General features: G+C 39.4%; 3 protein-coding genes across 3 annotated transcripts in view; 2 read left to right on the forward strand and 1 right to left on the reverse strand.

Moving 5' to 3' along the window:
• The window catches only part of cunh22orf23 (chromosome unknown C22orf23 homolog), an 11,978-nt gene extending 4,175 nt beyond the window's left edge, over positions 1 to 7,803 (reverse strand). The window contains exon 1 of the mRNA XM_040004432.1: positions 7,249 to 7,803. The gene's annotated coding sequence lies outside the window, so the exon portion shown is untranslated. The remainder of the gene's footprint in view (positions 1 to 7,248) is intronic.
• Positions 1,064 to 6,504, forward strand: klf1 (Kruppel-like factor 1 (erythroid)). Its single transcript, XM_040004427.1, has 3 exons — positions 1,064 to 1,638; positions 2,796 to 3,654; positions 3,745 to 6,504. The coding sequence occupies exons 1-3, from the start codon at positions 1,564 to 1,566 to the stop codon at positions 3,918 to 3,920; spliced, it is 1,110 nt and encodes a 369-aa protein (XP_039860361.1). The 5' UTR covers positions 1,064 to 1,563; the 3' UTR covers positions 3,921 to 6,504.
• Positions 7,804 to 13,944: 6,141 nt separating the features above from the next.
• Positions 13,945 to 21,229, forward strand: LOC120716799 (nuclear factor interleukin-3-regulated protein-like). Its single transcript, XM_040004424.1, has 2 exons — positions 13,945 to 19,105; positions 19,498 to 21,229. Exon 2 carries the CDS (start codon positions 19,570 to 19,572, stop codon positions 20,779 to 20,781), a length of 1,212 nt encoding a protein of 403 aa, XP_039860358.1. The 5' UTR covers positions 13,945 to 19,105; positions 19,498 to 19,569; the 3' UTR covers positions 20,782 to 21,229.
• The last annotated feature ends 1,384 nt before the right edge of the window (positions 21,230 to 22,613 follow it).

Raw genomic sequence — 22,613 nt, forward strand, 5'->3', positions numbered from 1 at the left:
AGGTTCACTTTCTGCTGTAGAGTCAAACAATTAAAATTACTACATATCCATTATTTGTTTTAGTATATGTTTATATGCCAGTCACCTGTTTTTAGGTATTTACACAATCATATTAAAAGTATGCAAGCTGCTTTTTCAAATCATGTATGCTTTCTTTTTTCAATTAACATGTCTATCAACATTAAACGTGCATAAAACGTCTCTGTATGTGTGCCCACACAGTTTGGACTTTGTGCCAAAGCGTGCTTAAATAGATAGCGGCCTTTCATCTGATAACAGCCAATGATCTGTTTACTTGTGAATGAAAAATAACTGAGTGTGCGCCATTTGTCTACAGGCTTAATTTTACTGCACTTTAAAGGCATTTGTGTAGACATTCAAAAGTATGGATGGTAGTTCAGTAAACTTAGAAGATGTTTTCAGCATTATTTATCCCCTTTTTTTTATTTATTTGCAACTATTTGCAGTGACTGTTACCATCTAATTATCATGATTTTATTATTTTGTGTATCATTTTAAAACTACTCGTTCAGTTTTGATGGAGCAGCTGTTTAATCCTGTTAAGGCTAGTGTATCATATTTGATACATTTTAGCTCTACATCATTAGCATGATTTTGTTTCCCTGAAATACCTGATGTACACTGTCAGACACGTGCAGTGCTACAAAAATGCCAAATGATACAAATTAAAACTCACATACGCAAATTTATATTAATTTATTGTTTAATTTTGTAAAACCCCCCTTTCCCTTTTTGACATATTCTACTTACAAAATAAAAGTTTCCAGTGACAAATCAAAAATGTTTCTTTCGTGTTTAATGCGTAAACAGTTAACAACTATTGCTTTAATCCTCATCATCATTTGACTCCCTGTGAAGCCTTAAAAAATGTGTGTGTTGCTATTTGATCCCAACTTTTTCCTCTGTGAAATAAACATCTGTAAAAACATACTTTAAGAATTTTAAAAACATGAGTGTAAAATGATTGTTGAGCATATTCACGTCAGTGACCATTTCACTGATAATGATTCATCAAATTTTAGCTTTTAATTGCATAAGCGAAGGTTGTTTGGTCTTTCCTCACATGTAAAAGGTGAGAGAACAGCCTGACGCTCAATGTTTTTTCAGGTTTTATTGCTCTGAATCCCACACAACTGGAAGACAGTGTGCTGAGGTCAGATAGTAGAGTTTCTTAGGGTTTATAAATGACCGGTCTTAAAGGAACCAGAGAAGTAACTTACACGTATGCTCCACCTCCTAACGGTCGAAACCTACATGAAAACGAGAGATTTGAAGTTAGACTTGCAGCTGACAGAGATAGACAAGAGAGAGGAGGGAGAGATAGCAGGCAAGCAATGACGAAAAGGAGGCAGTTCTCTGTGGCCTGTTTGCACTGAGTGGACTGTAACTGGGATGAGAGGCCTGGTGAGCTGGAGTCTGACTTCCTGTTAGCTGAGGGTGAGGTGGGCATGTAAAAAAAAAAAAAAAAAAATACAGAAGTATCCAAAAGAAAAGAGAAACTTTCCTGTTCTTGTTACACCTGTTGCCATATCAGACTGCTTGATGGCTGTTACCCAGGCTGTGCTCCCTTCCTTCAGCTCCTTCTCCAACCTCTCTCACTCCACTGACAATATGAAAGTAAGTAGCATGTTCACATCAAATATTTGATTCTTTTAGCGAAATATAGTGACTCACCTTTCATGTAGTGTGACCATTTAATATTTATGTGTCTGCTTTTACTACAAAAGTGACGGAATAATGCTCAAAATTAAACTGCTACCAAAATGACTTGTAAGTTTTTTTGTTTGTTCTAAAGGGCTCTAAAAATATACTGCATACAGTTTCAAGATGAAGTTAAATGAAATCTTATTTACACTTGGTAGCTTTTTGTAAAATTTTGCCGTTGTTCCAATTGAGTTCGCTTATTGTATTGTGGATTGTGCTGCTTTATATGAAAAAGCAATGAAATCACAATGTAAAGAAAGTCTGCAGGGAGCAAAACTTTTGGCTTAATAAATAATTTATTGAATATCTTTAACGATAGCTTTGGATTTGTATTAGAATAATACACGTGTGTGAGAGCCACCAGCATCTATTACCACAGTGGGCAGAAATTAATTCATTTTTTTTGTTATTTCTGGCAATCTGAAAAACAAAAATGACTATTATGTGAAATAAACTAAACTAAATGAAATCAGTAATAAAGAACAGTGACTTTGCAAAGTCTGAAAGTTTTACAATTGAATAACAGTCATTAATAATTCAAATTTGTAACAGAACAGAGTGGAAATGTCCATAAAGATACAAGTATGTTGAGACGGAAGCTGTTCTTTTTATACAGAACTAAAAATAATATTGTTGAAGTTCAAAAATACTCTACACTTGAGGATTTGTGGCTTTGCAGATCCACTGTGATCTACAAATTGTAATGTACATGTGATAACAGAAGTCTGTCTGCACATAGAAAAACTGAGACATATTATTGAAATTGCACAGTTTTCTCAAACCATGTCACAGTGGTTATTACGCAACAGTTTTACTGGTCTGGTCTGTATTTAAATCAGATTAGGCGCTTTGTGGCCCTAAGCAAGAAGCTTGACTCACTGGTGCAAATGCTAGGAAAATCTACTCATTCGATGAAATGCAGCTGAATTTATTATGGGCTTATATTATTATTTGGTTATTCTGAGGTAGACAAAATAAGTAATCTAGTTTGTTTGTATATTTGGAAAATACCCTCTGTGAACATTTAAGGATGTTCTTAGTTTTCATGATCTTAAAATTCTCTCCAACAGGTGTGTAAGTCAGATGGGTCTCTCCCTTTGGACTCCCCAAGCACTAAACTGTCACCAAAGAGCTCTGAGCAACTGCAGGTCTCTGAACAAATGGCAGAGGAGCTCCTGGATGATGACAGCCAAGCATCATGGGACATTGAGTTTCTGCTGTCAGAGTGGCGCAGCCCTTCCCCCGACCCTAGCCCCTCTCTCAACAACAGCAACCAACTGCTTCCGCAGTTTGACCCAAACACTGCATACCAAGAGACGAGTGTGCTTAAGGACCCATCAGGACAGGAGAGTCTGCAGATGAACAGCAGCAGCCTCATGGCTGAGCTCATGTCCCCTGCTGAAACCACCACAGTCCAGCCAGAGCTGTACCAGCGTAGTTTTAATGACGATCAAACAGGTCGAACTTTATTTTCTAATGTGCATAACGTAAATCAGTTTGACTTCTCCCAAGGAGGAAGTGTTGAAAGACACAGCAGAGGAAGCCTCAGTAAGGTTGCATCATGGGACTTCAACCCCTACTATCACCACCACCACCAACAGCAGCAGCCTCCCGTGGTGGCCATCCCTGAAAACAGGTTCATCCGACCTCAGCCTGTGACTCCTGACCCTCGACACTACCGCTACTTGCCCCACTTTAACCACACTGCCAGCCTTTACTGTGACTATAACCACAGCCAGGGGCATTTGCCCCTGCACCAGCAGCCTCTGCTGGTTGGACAACAGGTGCCCCCTAGTGGGTTGGAAGGGAAGCGTGGCAGAAGAGCTACGGGGAAAAAGAGACCAGCCATCCACAGCTGTGAATACCCCGGCTGCAGCAAGACCTACACCAAGAGCTCGCACCTCAAGGCTCACCTCCGCACCCACACAGGTAACCAACAACAGAAACAACTGATCTTAACTCATGGTTTGAATGATGCTTTTTTTAAAAACTGCTATCTGCTTTATTATCTTTTATCAGGTGAAAAGCCTTACCACTGTTCATGGGAGGGCTGCAGCTGGAAATTTGCCCGCTCGGATGAGCTGACACGTCACTACCGCAAGCACACGGGTCAGAAACCGTACCAGTGTATGCTCTGTCAGAGAGCCTTCTCTCGCTCAGACCACCTGGCTCTGCACATGAAGAGACACAACTAACGCTCTCGCATATACACAAATCTACACCTCTGCCATTATAGGACATTTTAATTAAAAAGTAGACAAATTTTGTCTGAATGTAGGACCTCAAAACTCATCCGGTGTAGATGTTTTTGGTATACTTACAAAACAAATGAGATAGGTCTAACTCAAAATCTAATTGAAAACCCTTCAGCTTCAGAAATGATTGATATCCGTCACTTAAAGAGTGGCCATTAGTAACTGCTGAAGCACCGGTAATTAGAGGAGTACTCCACAGAAAAAAGATGGAGCAGGGGACTTGCTGCAGGCATTGTAGCAAGTTTATCTCCTTTGTCTCTCTCTATTACACATATTTTAATTTTGAGAACCTTCAGTGGTGTTTCCCTGTTCTTGAAGGGCACCACGTCTATTTTTATTATAAAACTCTGCTGTAGTAGCATTGCATGAGTCACAGTTCAAAACAAAACTTCATCTTATATTAAATCTTGGTGCAACGCCTCATGTTATCCCTGGTCTCAAAGAAGCCAGCTTTACCATGACTGGCTGCTCGTGTGGGGCTTTTGTGCTAAGATGACCGTTTTAGAGATATCTACCTCTGTGACATCATACAAAAGAACTTGTAGAAACTGAGAGTCTGACACCTGAACATTTAGCTGATAGGATTACTCACACATACACTGACCTCAATACGTGAAACCTTAGCCTTATTTAACATGAGCATCCACCGTTGTTGACAGACAATATTAGATAGACAGATAATATTGGGTACCCTTTAACCATCACATCTACATATCTGAGCACAACAGTTACCTTAAACCTTAAATAAAAGTCCTAACTTAACCTGGCAGCATGTCAACCAGAAGAAGACAACCTTTGTAAAATAAGCATGTCTAAAACTATAAGAGCCGCTTTTACAAACACTGTACACACTGTGGGTTTACAGACAGTGGACTTAAACACTAACAAAAGACCTAAAAGTGTTTGTAACATTGGTTACAAGATGACACAACAGTGTATCCAGAACTCACAGCTTACGAACAAAGCCACGAGTGCTTATTAGCCATGCTTAATTATGTCAGCACTGAGATGATATAGTCATCTCAAATTCTGTTCCCCTTACAGGCAAAGAAAGATGAAGTACTGATATTTGGCAGATTTTGGCCAAGTGCAAATATCAATGTTTAATTTAATTAATATTTTTTTTTTAAATTCCCCCTTTTTGTGCAAGGGGAAGAAAGAATACTGCACTGCAGTATGATTTTATGTCCTTACAAAGTATCTGATAACTATAAATCTATTACACTGGGTTCTATACAGTTTAAAAGGACCACAAAACTGATGTGACACAACAGTTAAACATCATGCAGTCAGAAAGAGAAACACTGACCCATACCCATGAGCTGGTGTGTCCAAAATGGTAATAGAAATATGACTTAAATTATATGTGAAGCAAACTAATATTGGTTTATTTTTTTTTAAACATATTTTTATTTAAAAATAAGCATTTGCTAAAGCTGTAAATAATCAGTATTTTTCTGAGCTCTCTATTGTCATTAAAAATAAGCAACATATTTATTGTCACGATCTTTTACAACAGCAGAAGATACTATATTATTTGTAAAATATTTTTATTTCAAAAGAGCGTTGTTAGCATTGTTGTGTTAAGAATTTTTAAGATTGTTTTAATTCCAACAATAAAGACTTTTAATTCTGTAAAACTGTTGGTCAGTCGAGCCTGATTTAAAAATAAATAAATAAATAAAAAATAAATACAAATAAAATCACAAAACCATAAAGCTGGGACTTCAAAATTATTGAGAAATACTATGATATTTGTCAGCAATGGTATTTATTTTTTTCCATTTAATGGTTTATTAGTTACTTTACTACTCTTTTTGTCAGTACTGCAAAACTGCATTTTTCAGTCATTAGTACATCAAACTGGACCCTCCAGGTTGCCGGTTCTGGTCCGTGGGCTGAATGTTTTATACCCCTGCCCTTAAATATTGTTTGCTTTACAGCAAGATTAGGAAGAATTGTCCGTTTCAAGTCATTTGGGGTTTTCAAAGAAAGTGAAAACACATTTTTCATTTTCCAAGAGAGAGAAAGCACTATGTTTGATATCAGCATTTGACCTCTAGATGTCAGTGTTCTGTTATCACGTCGGTCCTCCAGGCTGCAGGCAGGTATCAGCAGGCTGTAGGCGGCTGTGTCTGCTGTGTTTCTAATCTGGGTAAGGGTGAGGTAAGGATGGGGATCTGCTTATGTAACACGGTGCACTGATTCATCCTGATTATGTCAGATGATGGAGTTCATCATCACATTAAGAAGCTTCCTCTCCCTCCATCTAACAAATATATAGAATGTTGTGTACTGCATACCCTCAGGGAAGACAAACAGACTCACAACCTCACACACTTACCAGCATCTACAACACATGCTTAAGCATACACACTCAGCAATGAATCTGCACTGCTTTGTAAACAAAGTTAGAAAAACCACTGCTGGCCTAATGTGATCCACAAAACAAAGCATTAATATTGACAGTATTTTTAGTTGCATAAAAGATCACAGAGATTCTGAGGCTTTAGTAAAACCTCAATAAACAAAAACAAACCAAAAAACAGAGAGGGTTTGGTGCATGAACATATTTTAAAATGAGAGATATTCATTTTAAAATCATTTATTGTAATTGCAAGTTTCCACTCTGTAAATGGATTTAACTTCCAGAGCGTGATACTGAAGTGATGTAATTTTGTACAAAAGCCTGTTTGTAACTTTTTATAAACTTACATGGAAATACTAAGTTCTTCGACAGACTCAATAAAATCCACGAAATTCCTCTTTAATAATATGGAAGTCTGACGTACAGTTAATTTAACCCACATGTTCTGGATTTTCTGGTATGTGAACAGGAACAGTTATATCTTTACCTCTCATGAGACCAGTTATGCAATCATACAAATGTTTTGCAGGAGCCCAACCAAGTCAAGGGTTAGTTTTAGAGTTTGATCTGTACTAGCGATTAAGACTGAGCTGCTGCAGCTAGGTCCACTTTGATGTGCTATCATGGCTAAAACTGGGTTCTTAATCCTGCTAATCGGGGACAACATAATGAATGTTGAGCAGAGATGTTAACTAGCTAGTACATGCATCAACACATAAATGCCTTAATCAGAGCCTGAAATAGCTACATGAAGTTAATAGTAAATGATGCCTTTTAATCTAAGAGCTAGAAAGTCCTTAAAAGGGACCTAATATGCTCATTTCCAGTTCCATAACTATGTTCTTGGACTCTATTAGGGTAGCTTTGCATGACCAACAGTTCAAAATAAACCTTATTTACCTTGTGCTTAGTCTTGGTGCAGTCCTCCCAGTTTATCATGGTCTACCATAACCTGTTTTGCCTTCCAAAAAACAGAAGGCTTGAACAGCAGGTCGGCGGGGCTTCTGTGCACACAGCCAGAGCTGTGTTCTTGAGATGAGCATTTTGGAGACTTCTTGCAGATACACTTAATGCATTATTTGAAATTTTGGTCAGAATGAGGTCAGAAATGAAATGAGCAGAGCCAATGAGAACTACAGAAGCGAAGTGATAAGAATTTAGTGATTCCGATTCATTATTGATTCTCTTATTCTCTTTACTTTGATAGTAAACACCATCGCTAAGCAGCATATCAAAGACATTCATGCAAATTAATGACATGTTGTGGGTCAAATGTTTGTTCATGTTGGAGGTATTTCCCCTCTTTATTGTGATCACCATTGGGGTCATTACTCAAAAAAGGTAATATATTGTACAGAACATTTTTCAGGTAGAAATAGAGGCTGCAGCCTGACTGCTCATCTGTTTGTTATCTGTTGAAGTTCAGAGTCTGGCTCCTGTGCCGGGGCTGCGCTGGGTTCTTGGCTAGCTTTGTGTTAGCATGCTGTCTGTGTAGATCAGGCTTGGCCAACTCCAGGCCTCGAGGGCCAGTGTCCTGCAAGTTTTAGATCTCACCCTGGGTCTATACACCTGAATCAAATGATTAGTTCATTACCAGGCCTCTGGAGAACTTCAAGACATGTTGAGGAGGTAATTTAGCAATTTAAATCAGCTGTGATGGATCAAGGACACATCTAAAACCTGCAGGACACCGGCCCTCGAGGCCTAGAGGTTTGGACATCACTGGTGTAGATGCTTGCAGCGAGGTGAAGTTATGTTAGCAGCATAATGCGACTGTTGTGCTTGATGTACTGGATGCAATTTGCACTTTACTCATCATTTTGTGCAGTAAAAATAAAAGTAATGTCCATAAACACTATTTACCTCCTCAGACACACAAACTGAAATCAGCTCAAAGAACCACAAGTGCAACTGGAACTGGAAAGCAGGATCATAGTCAAGCATACTAACAGTTCCAAGGAACTGGACTACTGGAAGCCGATTCTAGATTCCTATGCCTGAAGAAATCCATTGAGATATATACACTTACTGGATTGAGACTGAAAGGGTCTCAACCAAGTAGGAGCCCCTGTTAAAAATGAACACCTTCAAGCTCAACTGAAATTTGCAGCTGCCCACATGGACAACAAATAAGACAAAGGTTGAACCATTTGTCCACAAAGACATTAGGTATGTTTCAGAAAGATCAAGGTCAAGCTTTCAAACCTAAAAATGATGCACCAACTAACAAGCTTGGGTGGTGGCATCATCATGCTCTGGAGCTATTTTACTGCCAGTTGTGCTGGTTCATTGCACAAAGTTGATGAAATAATAAAAGAGGAGATCTACCTCCAAATTCTTCAACTTTACCTCAAATCAACAGCTAGAAAGTCAAACTTGGATACAGTTGGATTTTCTAACAGGACAATAATCCCAAACACGCATCAAAATTGTCATAACCAATGAGGCAGGCTGGACTCAAAATGCAAGCTAACATGAAGCTTGTGGAATGGCCTTGCCTCCATCCAGATGTGCACCAAGAAACAAACCAATTTAAGTGAACTCTAGAAATTTTGCCAAGACACAGGTCAAATACCCAACCAGAATTATGCCACAAGCTTGCAGACAGCAACCAAAAAGATTCTGGCCATGGTGCAGCTTGCTAAGGGACACTTAACCAAGTATTCGAAGGAATGTATATGCATAAATTCAAACTTTTGCACCCTTTTTTAAGTTGTGAAAGAACAATTAAATAATTCAAAGCCCCAAATTACCATCTCATCCATGCCCATGATAAGTGCATCTAAACTAGTGACCACAGCTTCATTAACATATAAAATATGACCAATATTAAAAAGGCCTCTTTTGGCCTTGACCGTATGTCATTACATAATCAAGGGCTCATACACTTACTCACACACTGCCCTCAAGCAATCATGATAATTTTAGAGCTAATAATAATCTGTTCTTCACTCATACAAAAGATGTTCCACATCATCAGATAAATCACAAATATGTTAGTGATGGTCATGAGGCTCCATCTGCAGTCTATTTTAGTGCAGCGTTCAAGGGTAAGTGATTTGGGATTTAGAGGTGACATGAGGATAGAGGCTCTGGCCTGTAGTGCCCTAAAAGAACAAACAAACTCTGAAACAAATCTGCTTTCTACTTCCATGTTCTACTTCCTCCTTTCATGGTTACATAATGTTATAGCTAACCCCTTGATTGGAGTGATCTTATCTCTGAGCATGACAAGAGTGTACTAAACAAAGACATTATTATAATGCATGTGACCAGGCCAAGGCTTAAACACCATGTGGCATAAACAATGACGGTAATGTAATGTTTTTCAGTGCATTTGATTCTTTAAGCTTATTCCACCACATTTTTTTCTAAATCCCCAATGCCAGGTCATTAATGGAAAAGACTCATTAAATAATTTGATTTGATTGTTTTATATAAAGAAGGATATTTTCTTCCTCCCCACCACCCACATGAACCACAGAAAACAATTTGAATGCTGCAGTGGAAGAAGGTTTACTGACGACAGAAGCATAATTAAATCCTCCTCTTTCTTGTTGTTTCCCCCCCCTAACAAGATACGTCATTTCAGTCACTTATTTAATCAAGTTAAGGAGAGGGAGAAGGAAACAGGGTAGTTTCCAGATAAGCAAGCTCACATCTGGAAGTACTGACAGTTATATTTTAACAAGAATCAAAATGTAACTTTAGAACTCAAACCAGAAAAACAAATACTTTCTCTATACCTGTTTTACTTGATTTCCCTCTCACATCTAAATATTGTATACTTCATTAATTGCATTTAATATATTTAATTAAGCTTTTTTCATAGTTTACATCCTTTTATATTGCTTTAAATATTGGGCAGCTTTTAAGGAGTTTGAGTCTTAATGTATTAAGACTCAAAATTATAAACTCCTTAGACAGCTGCTCTAGACTCTATTGCACAGATTCTCAGATTCAGCTTCCTTGAAAATGTGCGGTCAGAAGTCAAGAAAAATTGGGACATTTTCAGACACTTAAACACTAAATTGCAACTGAATTGCAGTGTTGGAAAGGTAAAACACATCATCTGAATAGTAACGCTGTCTGAACTCTGCAGATCAACTGTACTGCAACCCTTCATATCACTAAAATAAACACGTGGAAACATTCTCACATGCAATATACACACAGTATATTATAGAATTAATATTTTAGGATAACTGCTTCTCCAATGAGCATTTTATAAATGGATTTTCTCTGCATTATTAAACCCCGCTATTTCAGGCCTCTACAACATCTGTATTTTTTATGAAAAAAATGTAGCATGATTTTGGACTGGTAACTGTCCGTATGGTATATAATATAAGGATTTCTAAATGATGACAAAGTAGTCCCACTCAGTGCGTTTGTTCTCTCTCTCATCGAATTCAGTTTGATTATTTTAAGCCAGTATGAATGTGTGGAATTATTTACTCTTTGTCTGCAGTTACACAACCTCACATAATGAGAATCTTGGCCTGCTGTCCGAGAGCAGGATGAGGATTAGAGCGCTGAAAGCCGCTGCAGCACTGAGACTGTTGAGAGGGACTGCGAGTCCAAATGAATCAAAGGAAAAGCTGGGAGAGGGAAGAGGGAGAAAGACGGAGCGGGGGTGGGGGTTATCCGCCTGATTTGAACTTGAGCATACACACACAGAGTCAAACAAGGCCACAGAACACTCTGTGCACCGGCAGTCAATTACTTTGTACCTTTGTTTTTCAAAGAGCTAATGAGGCTTTGCGTACACATGAATGCATATGCAACAGGGAGGCTTCGCTGACATAATGAACTGCCTGTTTTAAAATTTTAATACATGCATTTAGTATGGCAACTCGATAAAACCAGGAGACTCATAATTACAATAAAAATGGCCGCAGCAGAGGCAAAATGATCCTCTTTTAGTCTTTAGACTTTTCATTGACCTGTTACAGTTGTTTCCAACTCCAGGGTAGCTTTGCATGATTCACAGTTTATAATAATCCTTATCTTCCACTGTGCCTCCGTGCAGGTCCCTGGTTTCTGGTCAAACAACAATAAGTTTTGAAACTTAAAACCAACAGTAAAACATTACATGTAAAATAAAAAGGTCACCAGATGAGTTTGTTAAATACAGCATACTTGTTCTTTTGGAGAAATCGGTAACTAAAAGCATCCCAGATTATTTATTCTGCACTTAATGATTGTAATGCAAAACTCTAGTTTTCTCAGAAAGCTTCATATGCCCCTTATTCATTTTTTTAACATGCTTTTGAAGAGGAAATAAATGTAATTTTTATTAGCTTTTTTTTTTTTTTACTGCTTTTACATACTGCTGGTTACTTACAGTATACATAATAGTGTAAATGTGCTAACCAGCTATGTGATTTCAGTTCACTTCAATTTATTTTTATACCCCAATGTCACATGTGGAGGTTAAAAGGGCATCACAGGCATAAAAACATATCAAGCTGACAGACCTTTAAACAAAACTGTTCTCTGCATCTGCCATGTTCCTGAATGGGGACGATTCTTATCAGTACAGTAGTATTATTAAGTTAAAATGGTATTTAAATGTCAGAATAAAAAAGGGTTATCTTGAAATTGCTGTCAGAGTTTGCTTCCTTAAGATTTTGAGGTAGGCTGTTCTGGAGTTTGAGAGCATGAACTGCAAAAGCTAAAGTATTTAGTAGCTTATGATTTGGCAGGGGTCGTCAAACTATAAGATAGAAGATGACCCAAGACTATAAGATTTTGTATCAAAGTAAAAGTATTTTAGAATCAATACTGTAAGATTCTGGAAGCCTACACTCTTTGCTAAGAGTGGACATGTGTTACTGGTTTCTAACGCTGACATTTTTATGAGTAAATTTATACTGGTGAACTCTGTGATGCTAGATCAGGTGGTTTACAAGGTTCAAATGAGGACTCAAAATGTTATTACGCGCGTTGATATTTTGCACAATATTTCGGTTACATAATCCCCGGTGCAGAGTGGACACGTCGCCAACGAAGCATGTCCACTGATGCTGGTTGATGTTATGACTTTAATCTTTAGTTCAATACACAGGGACACGGTAAGAGTCGTGGTGGATCAGAGCAGGTGTTCAGAGGTGAGTGTGTATGCACACCTACACAGTCTGTGATTATAAACTCTCCTCTTTATTGGAAATTACTTTGTTCTGGCAGACATGAGAGAGTTAAAGCAAATCCATTTGGTACTGAAGAATCCAGCTGTTTTGAAAATGCAGAACACAAAGTGCTGAATTAATTCTAAAGGACACTTAACTTTGGACATTTCTCCAAAAAGCTCCATTTAAATTGGAAACAGTTTACATTACAGATTCTATATCCATCATGACTCTTGTGATGGCAGAGCTGTACCTCAGGCCTACATGGAAATGTACCAATACCTGCTGGGAAGACTACCATGGACTTTGACACTCATGTTCAGCTCCCCTTCTGTGTGAATTATAGTAATGCTTGTGACCCCTTTTATTTCATCTAGAACCACCACCAGGTTTAACATGATATAACATTTCCAGAATCCCTCAGGAGCCAGTTAACATACCAGCATGCAGACTTGCTGCTCTAACATAGGGAAAGAGTGCTGCACATCCATCATTTAACCTTATTTACAGTTTGCTGCTCATTCAGCTCAATTTTTTTGCTCCAGCCTCCAAAACCTCCACGGTACGTTGCAGCATGCACCCCTGGATCGTATTTGCTCTGTAAAGTTCGTAGAAACATTTCCACAGTCACACTGTTGTCACCAAACTTTTGATGAAAAAAACCCCCAAATAGTGAATTTTAGTTCATGAGTCCACATTTCTCTCAAGCGGGGAACAGCAAACCTGTTACATAATAGGGTGACCGGACCTTGCAAATGGAGTATGGGGCAAAAAGTATGTTTGGTTTTGACAATGCTGGACACATTAAAAATGCTGACAGGCATTTGACGTGTAAAGGTCATGTTTTATTTGAATGCAACCTTACCAAGTGTTATTAGAAAGCTCGAAGGTAAGATAAAGTTATTGTCACCATGGCAAAGAAAACAGCCATCAATGATTGTGCAGTGGGATTGTCTTTATTTCACTTTAACTTAAAGACACACAGGGGCTGCTAAACTCTGAAAGACAAAACAAAGTTGGACGTTAACTAATTAACTTAAAGGTTTAAACTCAGAAAAACAAATCAAACTCACCTCAGCTGTCACCCACTGTGGGAGTGAAAAGAGTGGGTAACAGGAAGCACAGTCCATATATAATGTGTGCCAGTTGAGTTCAATTAAGGTACAAAGAAACTCAGAAACCAATCAGTGATGAGAAAGTCAAGACAGTGAGTGAGGCGTGAGAGAGTGAGGAAATGGGTAAATACAACAAGAAACTTTACTACACTAAGTAAATATAAACACTATTAAAGGAAAGTAAATTTTAGTTTTGTGCAATAATCTTCTTCTAATACTTTTGAAAGTATTTCCACAAAATAAAAATGCCTGAGTTCAATTCCACCATCAGGCCAGGGTCTTTCTGTATGGAGCTGCGTGGGCTCTCCCCAGGTCCCCCAGCTTCCTCCCACAGTCCAAAGACATGGAAACTCTAAATTGCCCATAGGTGTGAATGTCAGTGTGAATGGCTGCCTGTGTATATGTGTTTGCCCTGCGACAGACTGGCGACCTGTCCAGGGAGACCCTGCTTCTCACCCTAAGACAGGTGGGATAGGCTTCAGCACCCCCCGTGACTCTGAAATAGGATAAACAGAAGCAAATGGATGGATGGATAAAAATGCTGTGAACTCTTTAAGTTGCTATTTTGTTTAGTAACGTCACCGAAGCAATGTGGTGACCTGCATTTTTCCATATTGTACATTGTGCAGATAGTGTACAATGATGGTCTGTCAACCTGCCTGAGAACCATGATAGCATCCTCTCATTAAAGTCATTCAGTGTCTGTCTTCATGCTAAACAGAATGTGGAACATTGTCTCAATATTTGGGACAGTGGGACAAGGGATAAAAAGTGCTGTACAGTCCTACATAAAGTGGAACATCCAGTTGCTGCGTTGCATAATACCCTATGAGAAATAAACACCACTCAGTTTTTGCATTGATTTTATAGTAAAGGAATACAAGTACTGCTTTTTCATTTACAAAACATGTCAGCAGCATGAGAAATCTTAAGAAAAATAAATGCATTGCCAGCTGTATGTCTCAGTCTTTCCATATTCAGTCAGTGTATATTACAAAGAAACACAAACACTGACACAACTCCTTGGCCTGACTACCTTGCTTTGATGTGGTATAACAGGACATAGGTCATATTTATGTCTGTGAGAAAACTTCAAAACTAACAATAATTCAGGCCTCTGGCTTGGATGAAATTATGAAATTTGGACAACAGTTCCCATGACTTGATGTGATGTTGTAACATGATGCTTCTTTGTGCCAAATACAGTGAAAAATGATGCTCTCATGCACTGCTCTTTTCCCATTTTACATATCCAACTTTTGCCTTGATTGAACCCTTTGACCAGTCGTTTCTGGCTCTGGGCCGAGTCTTTGACACCCAGCGTAGATCTGCATAAATTAAATGAAAAGTATTGCCTTGTTTAATGGAAACTAAAGAGGCCGACACAGAAAAAGGAGAGGTTCAGTGTGAAGAAGTCCCATGTGCAAGGAGGAAGTATCACTGTGGCACAACGCTTATGGAACAGTGTTCCTTTTTTCTGCAAAAACTCACCCCAACTGAACTTTCAGCATGGCACAGTCCTCACATGCACTTTCTCTGAGTATTATGCAACAGCTTGCTTCTCCATTTACACTAGCTTTCAGGGCACAGTCTCCATAAAGATGTCTTTACATTTTTCATTAACAGGATTAAATAATTTACAGATTAGCTCATAGGTGTAGTAACTCTGTGATTAGCTTCTCTTGTTCTTAACACAGCAAGGCTATAGTCCTGAAAGAGAGAAAACATACATGGTGAGCTACATTACACAACTATGCTGCCTAATAACCTGATGTTGTAATGGAAAGAAAAACAGAATCATATTGTCTATGTGCTCATTTGAATGTAAGAGACACAAAAAAAAGCATGTGCACAGTATTTTTTTCCCATGTTTCTGTGTACCTTGAACTGCCCGTTAGTGGTGCTTACTTGGAAAGAGCAAATGAGGACAACTTAAGCAACCACGAGCACTGCCCGCACAGGCTTTGGCAAACCTTATGACCTCATGTAAAAATATAATTAGACGAAACAAAGCAGTTAATGAAAATCTGCTTTTCTCCCTAAGCTTCCATAACAAATATTTATCCTTAGTTATATCTTCTAGGTTACACAGCCATTCCAATTCTTATTTTTGAGAGGCCTTTATGGAAACCTAAACTATCAAGTTAAATTAAATATTTTGTTTACTTGATAAATGACATGCAGTTTCGGAGATTTCTAAAGCAGCACTTCCAGGCGCAGCTATAAGGGTAAAATTGATGTTGTTGTAGAACATACAGTATTCAACACTTAAAGCCCCTGAAAGGTAGAGTGAATAACATTATCTGAATATAATAGGACTTCGATACATCAGAGCACCTCTGATGAGGCCCAGACTGTGATAACTACAGAAATGGTTTCCAAAGTGGGGTCTGGGGACTCCTAGGAGTCTATGACTCATAGCCCAGGGATGCAAAGAATAAGGAGTAGTAAACTATACAAGTTTTTTGCCATATTAAAGAGTGTTTATCTACAGATGGGTACTAAATTTTTAGGACATTTTCTAATGTTATTGACCACCCAAAGCGCATAACCCAATCGCACACATTCATACGGTGCTATTTTATGTGCACTTTAAGCATTGCACACACCCACCCACACCGATGGGAATCAGGGGTAGACTGGCGTTCAATATCTCAAACACTTTCATACTTTCTCACTGACTTTATCCACAGCAGCACTTAGTTTTAACATCTGTGTATTTAGAGCAAGCGTTGCTCTTGAAACTTGGAGAAAGCCTCCAAGCGGCTTTAGAACAAGAGAGCAGAACTGTGCTGTAGCACGGGGGTTGGACATGAGTCGAGTGTGTGAAGATAAAAGTCTGACAGCTCTCCACTGACAATGTGTCTAAGCTGCCATCTGTACAAACAGTGTTCCTTTAAACCTGTCTGATTAGTGATTATTGATTGATTAGCAGACAATCCACTCTACCCCTGAGGCACAGCAATAGTTCCAGTTATTCTGTTAGAAACATTTTAATTCAGTCTCTTTGTCAGAGACTCTCGGGTCTTTTGAGGTGTTTCCTGGCATGACGTTGGACCAGGGTACCATGAACAAGGTGGCCTAGTCTGAGAGGCTTTTACATGATGTGGGTCACTGGGAACATAATTTACTTGGTGAAATAGTAGAAACAGGAAGTGTTATGTGACGAGAACAAGCTTATGGAGGTAATATGATGACAAGGTCACTGGCCTCAGGTTTTTACTGTTTTATTTTTTTATTATTCTTGGTTAATATGTTTGAGTTGGGCTTCTGTGGTGTTTTGTCACTCCAAGTGTTTGAAATTTTCATTTTTTGTGGTTGCTGGATTTCTGGGTTTCTATTTTGATTTCTTTACTCTGGTAAAATGCAAGTTTTGTTTCTAGTGACATCTTTGAGTCTTTAATTCCTGTTTTAGTATGTGGTTGTTCCAGTAATGAGTTTCAGCTTTGTATCCCATGTTTTGGTTCATGTTTTGGTTTCTGTTGGTAGTAGTTAAAGTTCCCTCAGTGTTTCCCTATCTGCTCTTCTCTCTGTGCCGCTGTGTATCATCCAGTGTTGCTTAGTCTTTGTCTTAATGTTTACTGTAAGTCTTCTTCTCTACATGTTCAGTGTGTTTCCTTATCTTGTACTTGTTCAGTCGCCTTTGGTTATCTCCTGATTTATTTTGAAGGTTTCTCTTTCTTTCTGTCCTGCGTTTGTTATGCTTCCTATTTGTCTGCTAATTGTCCTGACTGACCCCCCCCCCCCCCCCGTTTAGTCCACTGTTTTTGTGGATTACTGTTTATTTATTCCACTGACTATGTTATTTTTCAACCTACTGTCACATCCTATTAGTAAAAACACATTTAAATTGGTCTTCAGCTTTTTGGTGCCCTCTCTAATTGGTGAAATTTCTTTAACATGGTTTTGTACGACCTTACAGCCCTTCATAGTGACATTATTCCCAGTGGTCTCTTTCAGCAGGACAATGTGACATTGCAAAATTGATTAAGCATGGTCTAAACATGCCAAAGAGAAACCACAGACCTCGATTCAATCAGATCAAACATCTATGTATAGTATGTCGGCCACTGGTTACAGGACTTAAAGGATCTGCTGCTATCCCCTTGAACAAGACACTTTTAGATGTTGTGTGCCTCCAAAGGTCAAAGCTGTTGGAGTGTATCATTTTAATCTGTTAGAGGAATCCTGCTGACTGTGATTGATTCATAAATTTATATAGTGCCAGTTCTTAACAACAGTTATCTAAATATTGCTTTAGTAGGTTAAAGACACTTTTAGAAAGAAAACATCAAAGTTCAGTCAGTCCCCTATGACAAAGCACCTGGCAAGAGTGGGAAAGGAGAATGCCTTTTAAACAGGAAGGGGTCTTCAGCAAAACCAGGGTCCCATAGGGGAAGCCATTTACCTTGTTTAGTTGGAGGTTTGAGGGGACCAAAAATATGAGGAAAAAGGAATGGTGTGGGATTTACTGCTGTATCTGCTGAAGCTTAATAAAAAAATATGTCTGATAAATTCTGGTAAACTTCTGAACAACTGGACCCTCCTGGGAGGAGAAAAAAAATTCTAATTTAAGGTATGTCTGCTACTTTTCAGGCCCGGAAACTACATCGATATTTTATATACAGTCTGTGAGTAAAAAGAAGGACATCATTCCACATTATTAATCCAAGTGCATATTTCATGCCTAAAATCAAAATGTTAGACGATGTCAAGTGACCCATGGTGATCAACTTGATACTTATAGAAAGGTACTTTACAAAAATTAAGCCCATAAAAAGAAACTCCAAACTGTCTCAAACTCTTTTATCAATAATCATGATGAAACTTATCAGAACCAAACGTATTTTAATTGAATATGAGAAGTTTTACTTATACTTTAAAAACATTTCGACATTTCATCTTATTTCTGTTCAAACATGAAGCCAAAAATCTTATTCGCCCCCTGGTGGCTGGTTGCAGTACAAGCCATTAACCACGCCCCCTCAATATTACTCGGTGAGATAAATTAAACTATAATTGAAGTACTTAAAGCTTGAACGTAGAGCTTCTGTCTTATTAAGGCCGTACATCATCGTAAATGTGTTTCTGATGATGACGCTTTAATTTGTCCTCCTTTTTTGTCCTCTAGTAACCTCAGATGTGTCAGTTATGATCGGAGTCCCATCTCTGCGTGTCAGTCAGACACGTCACACGAGAGTTAAAAGCGCCGCAGATCACAGCTGCCGTGGAAGTATAAATTTAACAAGCCCATCAGACTTATTTTCCCCCCTGCCTGTCTGTTTTGACTCGGCTGGCTTCCCGTTAGGAGGAGGAGGAGGGTGAAGAGAACGAGGAGGAGGAGTGTGTTACCCGGGGTGAGGTTCCGACCCCGGCTGAACCAGTGAGCGGGGGAAGGAACGGCAGGGAGATGCGGTGTGTTGAGGAGCGGAAACGTCTGAATGACCGGCAGAGATTTGCAGTCTCCTCTCCGAGCCAGAAGGTTTTTATCAGTTTGCAGCTGCTTGATTTGTAAGTAATATACATTTGCGGCTTTTAAAGTAACCTTTACAGTCATTATTTTAAACCTGTTAAGATACGTGTGCTATATTTTATTATTCTGTGTGGGGTAAACATGAAGAACTAAATGACCCATTACACATTTATGGCCATTTGATGGCAGTAAATCAAAGTTTTCATGTATAATTTTGGACAGAATCAAATAAGACATCTGGTATTTCTAAGTTTAAGTGAAGGAAGATTCATCCAGCTTTTACGTTTGTAATTATTCATTTTGAAAGCTTTTCCCTTTAAATCTTGTATTTAAAAATATTTTCCTGCTAACATTAATTTGACAATCAGTTTAAATTTTACATTACAAATTTTCATCTCACCACGTGGATTCTTTTTTTTCTCTCCTCTAGGTGGAGCCATTACAGCATATTTCACCGGGAGCTGCCAGCCCTACAGCTCCTTGCAGTCAGGAGTGAGTGAACATGACGGGTCAGACTGTGGGAGGCGTCATCCAGGATCTGTCGGTGCCCTCTCTGCTGGGTGTGGGGTCCAGGCCTCAGGGGGAAACCGGCTCCTTCACCGAGGAGGCTGTTTCCATCCTGACCTCCACGAGTCAGCTGGCCCGAAGCCTCCTGGGTCACACGTTTGCCTTCAAACGCAAAGACAGCTTTAACAACGCTGAAGCCATGGCTGGCAACAGCTGTGACGAAGACAGCGGTAATAATGCACGTCGCAAACGGGAGTTCATCCCTAATGAGAAAAAAGATGATGGCTACTGGGACAAGAGGAAAAAAAACAACGAGGCAGCTAGACGCTCCAGAGAAAAGCGGAGAGTGAATGACATGGTGCTGGAGAGGCGGGTGATGGGTCTGCTGGAGGAGAACGCCCGCCTCAGGGCCGAGCTGTTGGCCCTCAAGTTTCGCTTTGGGCTTGTTAAGGACCCCTCTAATGTGTCCATCCTACCGTTGACTGCGCCCTTCTGTCCTCATCCCACCCCCAGATCAACAAATCACTACCAGGCTCACACCGATGGCTCCCCATATGTCGGCACACAGGCCAGTGCCAACACTCACCAGATCCTCTCTCAGGCTCCGCAGCAGGGCGCCATCTATGGTGCAAGAACAGCTGAGTTGAGTCATAGTGGATCGCAGGAGACTGGGGTTGTGACCTCATGTGGCTCAAACGTGGGTAGCCCTGTGTTTTTTGATGACACACTGGGTGAGAGTGGCAGGCCTTCTCCGAGGGATGTGACGGAGGAGCAGCAGTGCTGTGAGAGTCAGTATTTAAGCAGGCAAGACTCATCGGAGGGTTTGAGGAGTCTTCCACACAAGCTTCGTTTCAAAAGCCCTGGGGGAGGCAGCAATGGAGGGGAAATTTCTGCATCACCTGACAGCAGGAATAGTGGCCTGCCTATAGCCATGGTGGGACCAAACATCCAAATGAGAAACCACCAGCAAGTAGGGTGGGACGGCCAGGTGGAGAGCCAGGCTTCTTGGTCTAGAGAGGATGCCTGGGGTGTGCAGTATCAGGGTTCACCTTCAGGATATAATAACTCATCTTTTCCGCAGAATTCAAGCGACCACAGATATCCAGCAGAGGACAACAGCCTCAGGTCGCAGATCAGCAGTTTGTCCCAGGAAGTGGCTCAGCTCAAGAAGCTCCTGTCTCAACAGCTGCTTCCTAAGATGGCCTAAAACCAGATGAGGGGACGGTCAGATCCACACCATATTTCCCCAAATAATCAAACTCATTTTCCCAGAGTGGGATGAGCATAAGCAGCTACCTCTGAAATGGCATGACATTTTTTTAGTGGCCTGTTTGCTCCAGTGATGAACAATACAGCAGGAGCAGAATTAAAGAAAGTCATCACGTATACGCAACACTGTATATACTGGACTGAAACACAGGAATGTGTCCATCATCTGCAAAAACCTCTTTCTCATCAGATTCAACCTCATCTTCAATCTCGTCATATTTCGAGACACCTGGCACTTATTTTGTGTGTAAAATTAAGCTGTTATTCACATGACGTTTTGGAGTGTACTGTGGTTTTTGTGCCATTCACTATCGTAACCTCGATGTTACTTTTCAAAACTGTGAGTGCACTCAACTGTGTGGAAATAAAATCCTGCTTTATGTAAACCACTGTGAGCATTTTTCATGATAAGAAATTGCAATTTTTTTTTTTTTTTTTACTACAATTTAAAATCACAAACAATCTGCATTTGGTTTTGCACTCACACACATCCCCATCTGTTTAATAATCATCACAAATAAGTGTCAAATTCTTACATTAATCCTAACCTAAAAGTTGGCTTTTAATACTAAAACCAAGGCTTAACCCTCAACACACCTTAAAGGGGTTTTTAAGGGTTTATTTGAAGGTATTTAATAATTTAATTGTCTTTAATTGATATTTAATTGTCTTTATCTTTGGCTACCTTAGACAGTCAACTTAAATGTTGTTTGGACAACCTATCGGCCTGCATATGCACAATCACAAACACTGAAAACTCCAAATAAATTTAGACTGATCATAGTTTAACAGTGAATGACTGTGTTGCATTTTTCTGAATGACAGATATTTTTAAGAAAATGATTTTTAAGCCACATCTGGCACTAATGCTGGGCACAACAGGAGCTATGGTGTGGCACTGGACCTGTGTAGGGTCCACTGTGCCAGACTTTGAATGTTGCAATCCGGCTCAAAAGCCGCAACATAAATATGGAGACTAACACCAGAATTTCACAGAGACGAGATTTTATTTTAAATAACATAACAAGTTAGCTAAAAAGCTAGTACCACTAAGACAAAGACTAGTGAGGCTCCATGAAAGCCTGCCTCAGGTATGCCTTTATCCACACCTGACTGGGTGTAGTCAATTAGCTGCAGCTGAAGACTCTTGCATTGCCAATGCAAAGAGATTAGGGGCTGCAGAGGGGTGTAACAACCAAAGTTTTCTTCTTTCTATAAACTAATATCATTTCAGTTTTGTTTATGGCCTTTCCTCCTTCAACAAAGACTTTAAAACTGTAAACACCACCTCACTGTTGATCCATTTGCACTGAGTTAAGGATACTGAAAAAAATGGACAGTGGAGTGTGTGGGACAGTGCTGGGGAGAGAGGGGTGAATGCAGGGAGAGCAGTGTGACACTGCATGAGTCATCTATCACGTCAGCAGCAGAAAAGCTATTTTTAGCCTCGAAGCAGCTGCGGTGGAGACTGAACGACCCACATGGAAGTGAAGGATATAGGTTCAGAATACATTAGTAACACAAGAAAACAATAGAAATGAGCTCGCAGACATATGAAATGTAATAGTAAAACACACTCTGAGAACAGCACAGAGCCAGAAATGCAGTTGTAGATAAAATGAATGATTGCATTTTGTCTCAGAAGATGACTGAATGGCATAATTCTGTATTCTTGGAAAAATCCATTTTCACTTTTAGTTTGTTTTTTACCAGCACCAGGTGGCGCCAAGTGTCTTTAGCAGCATGCTGTATGACTTTCATTCAGTCATT

The sequence above is a fragment of the Simochromis diagramma genome, unplaced genomic scaffold (genome assembly GCF_900408965.1).
Source record: "Simochromis diagramma unplaced genomic scaffold, fSimDia1.1 OVJJ01000487.1, whole genome shotgun sequence".
Lineage (NCBI taxonomy): Eukaryota > Metazoa > Chordata > Actinopteri > Cichliformes > Cichlidae > Simochromis > Simochromis diagramma.

What these genes read in the sequence shown, in the direction of transcription:
- klf1 (XM_040004427.1), top strand. Translation starts at nt 1,564, where the DNA reads ATGGCTGTTACCCAGGCTGTGCTCCCTTCCTTCAGCTCCTTCTCCAAC. An exon ending in ACTCCACTGACAATATGAAA is followed by an intron (nt 1,639 to 2,795) that starts GTAAGTAGCATG and finishes TCTCTCCAACAG; the next exon opens with GTGTGTAAGTCAGATGGGTC. An exon ending in TCACCTCCGCACCCACACAG is followed by an intron (nt 3,655 to 3,744) that starts GTAACCAACAAC and finishes ATCTTTTATCAG; the next exon opens with GTGAAAAGCCTTACCACTGT.
- LOC120716799 (XM_040004424.1), top strand. Translation starts at nt 19,570, where the DNA reads ATGACGGGTCAGACTGTGGGAGGCGTCATCCAGGATCTGTCGGTGCCC.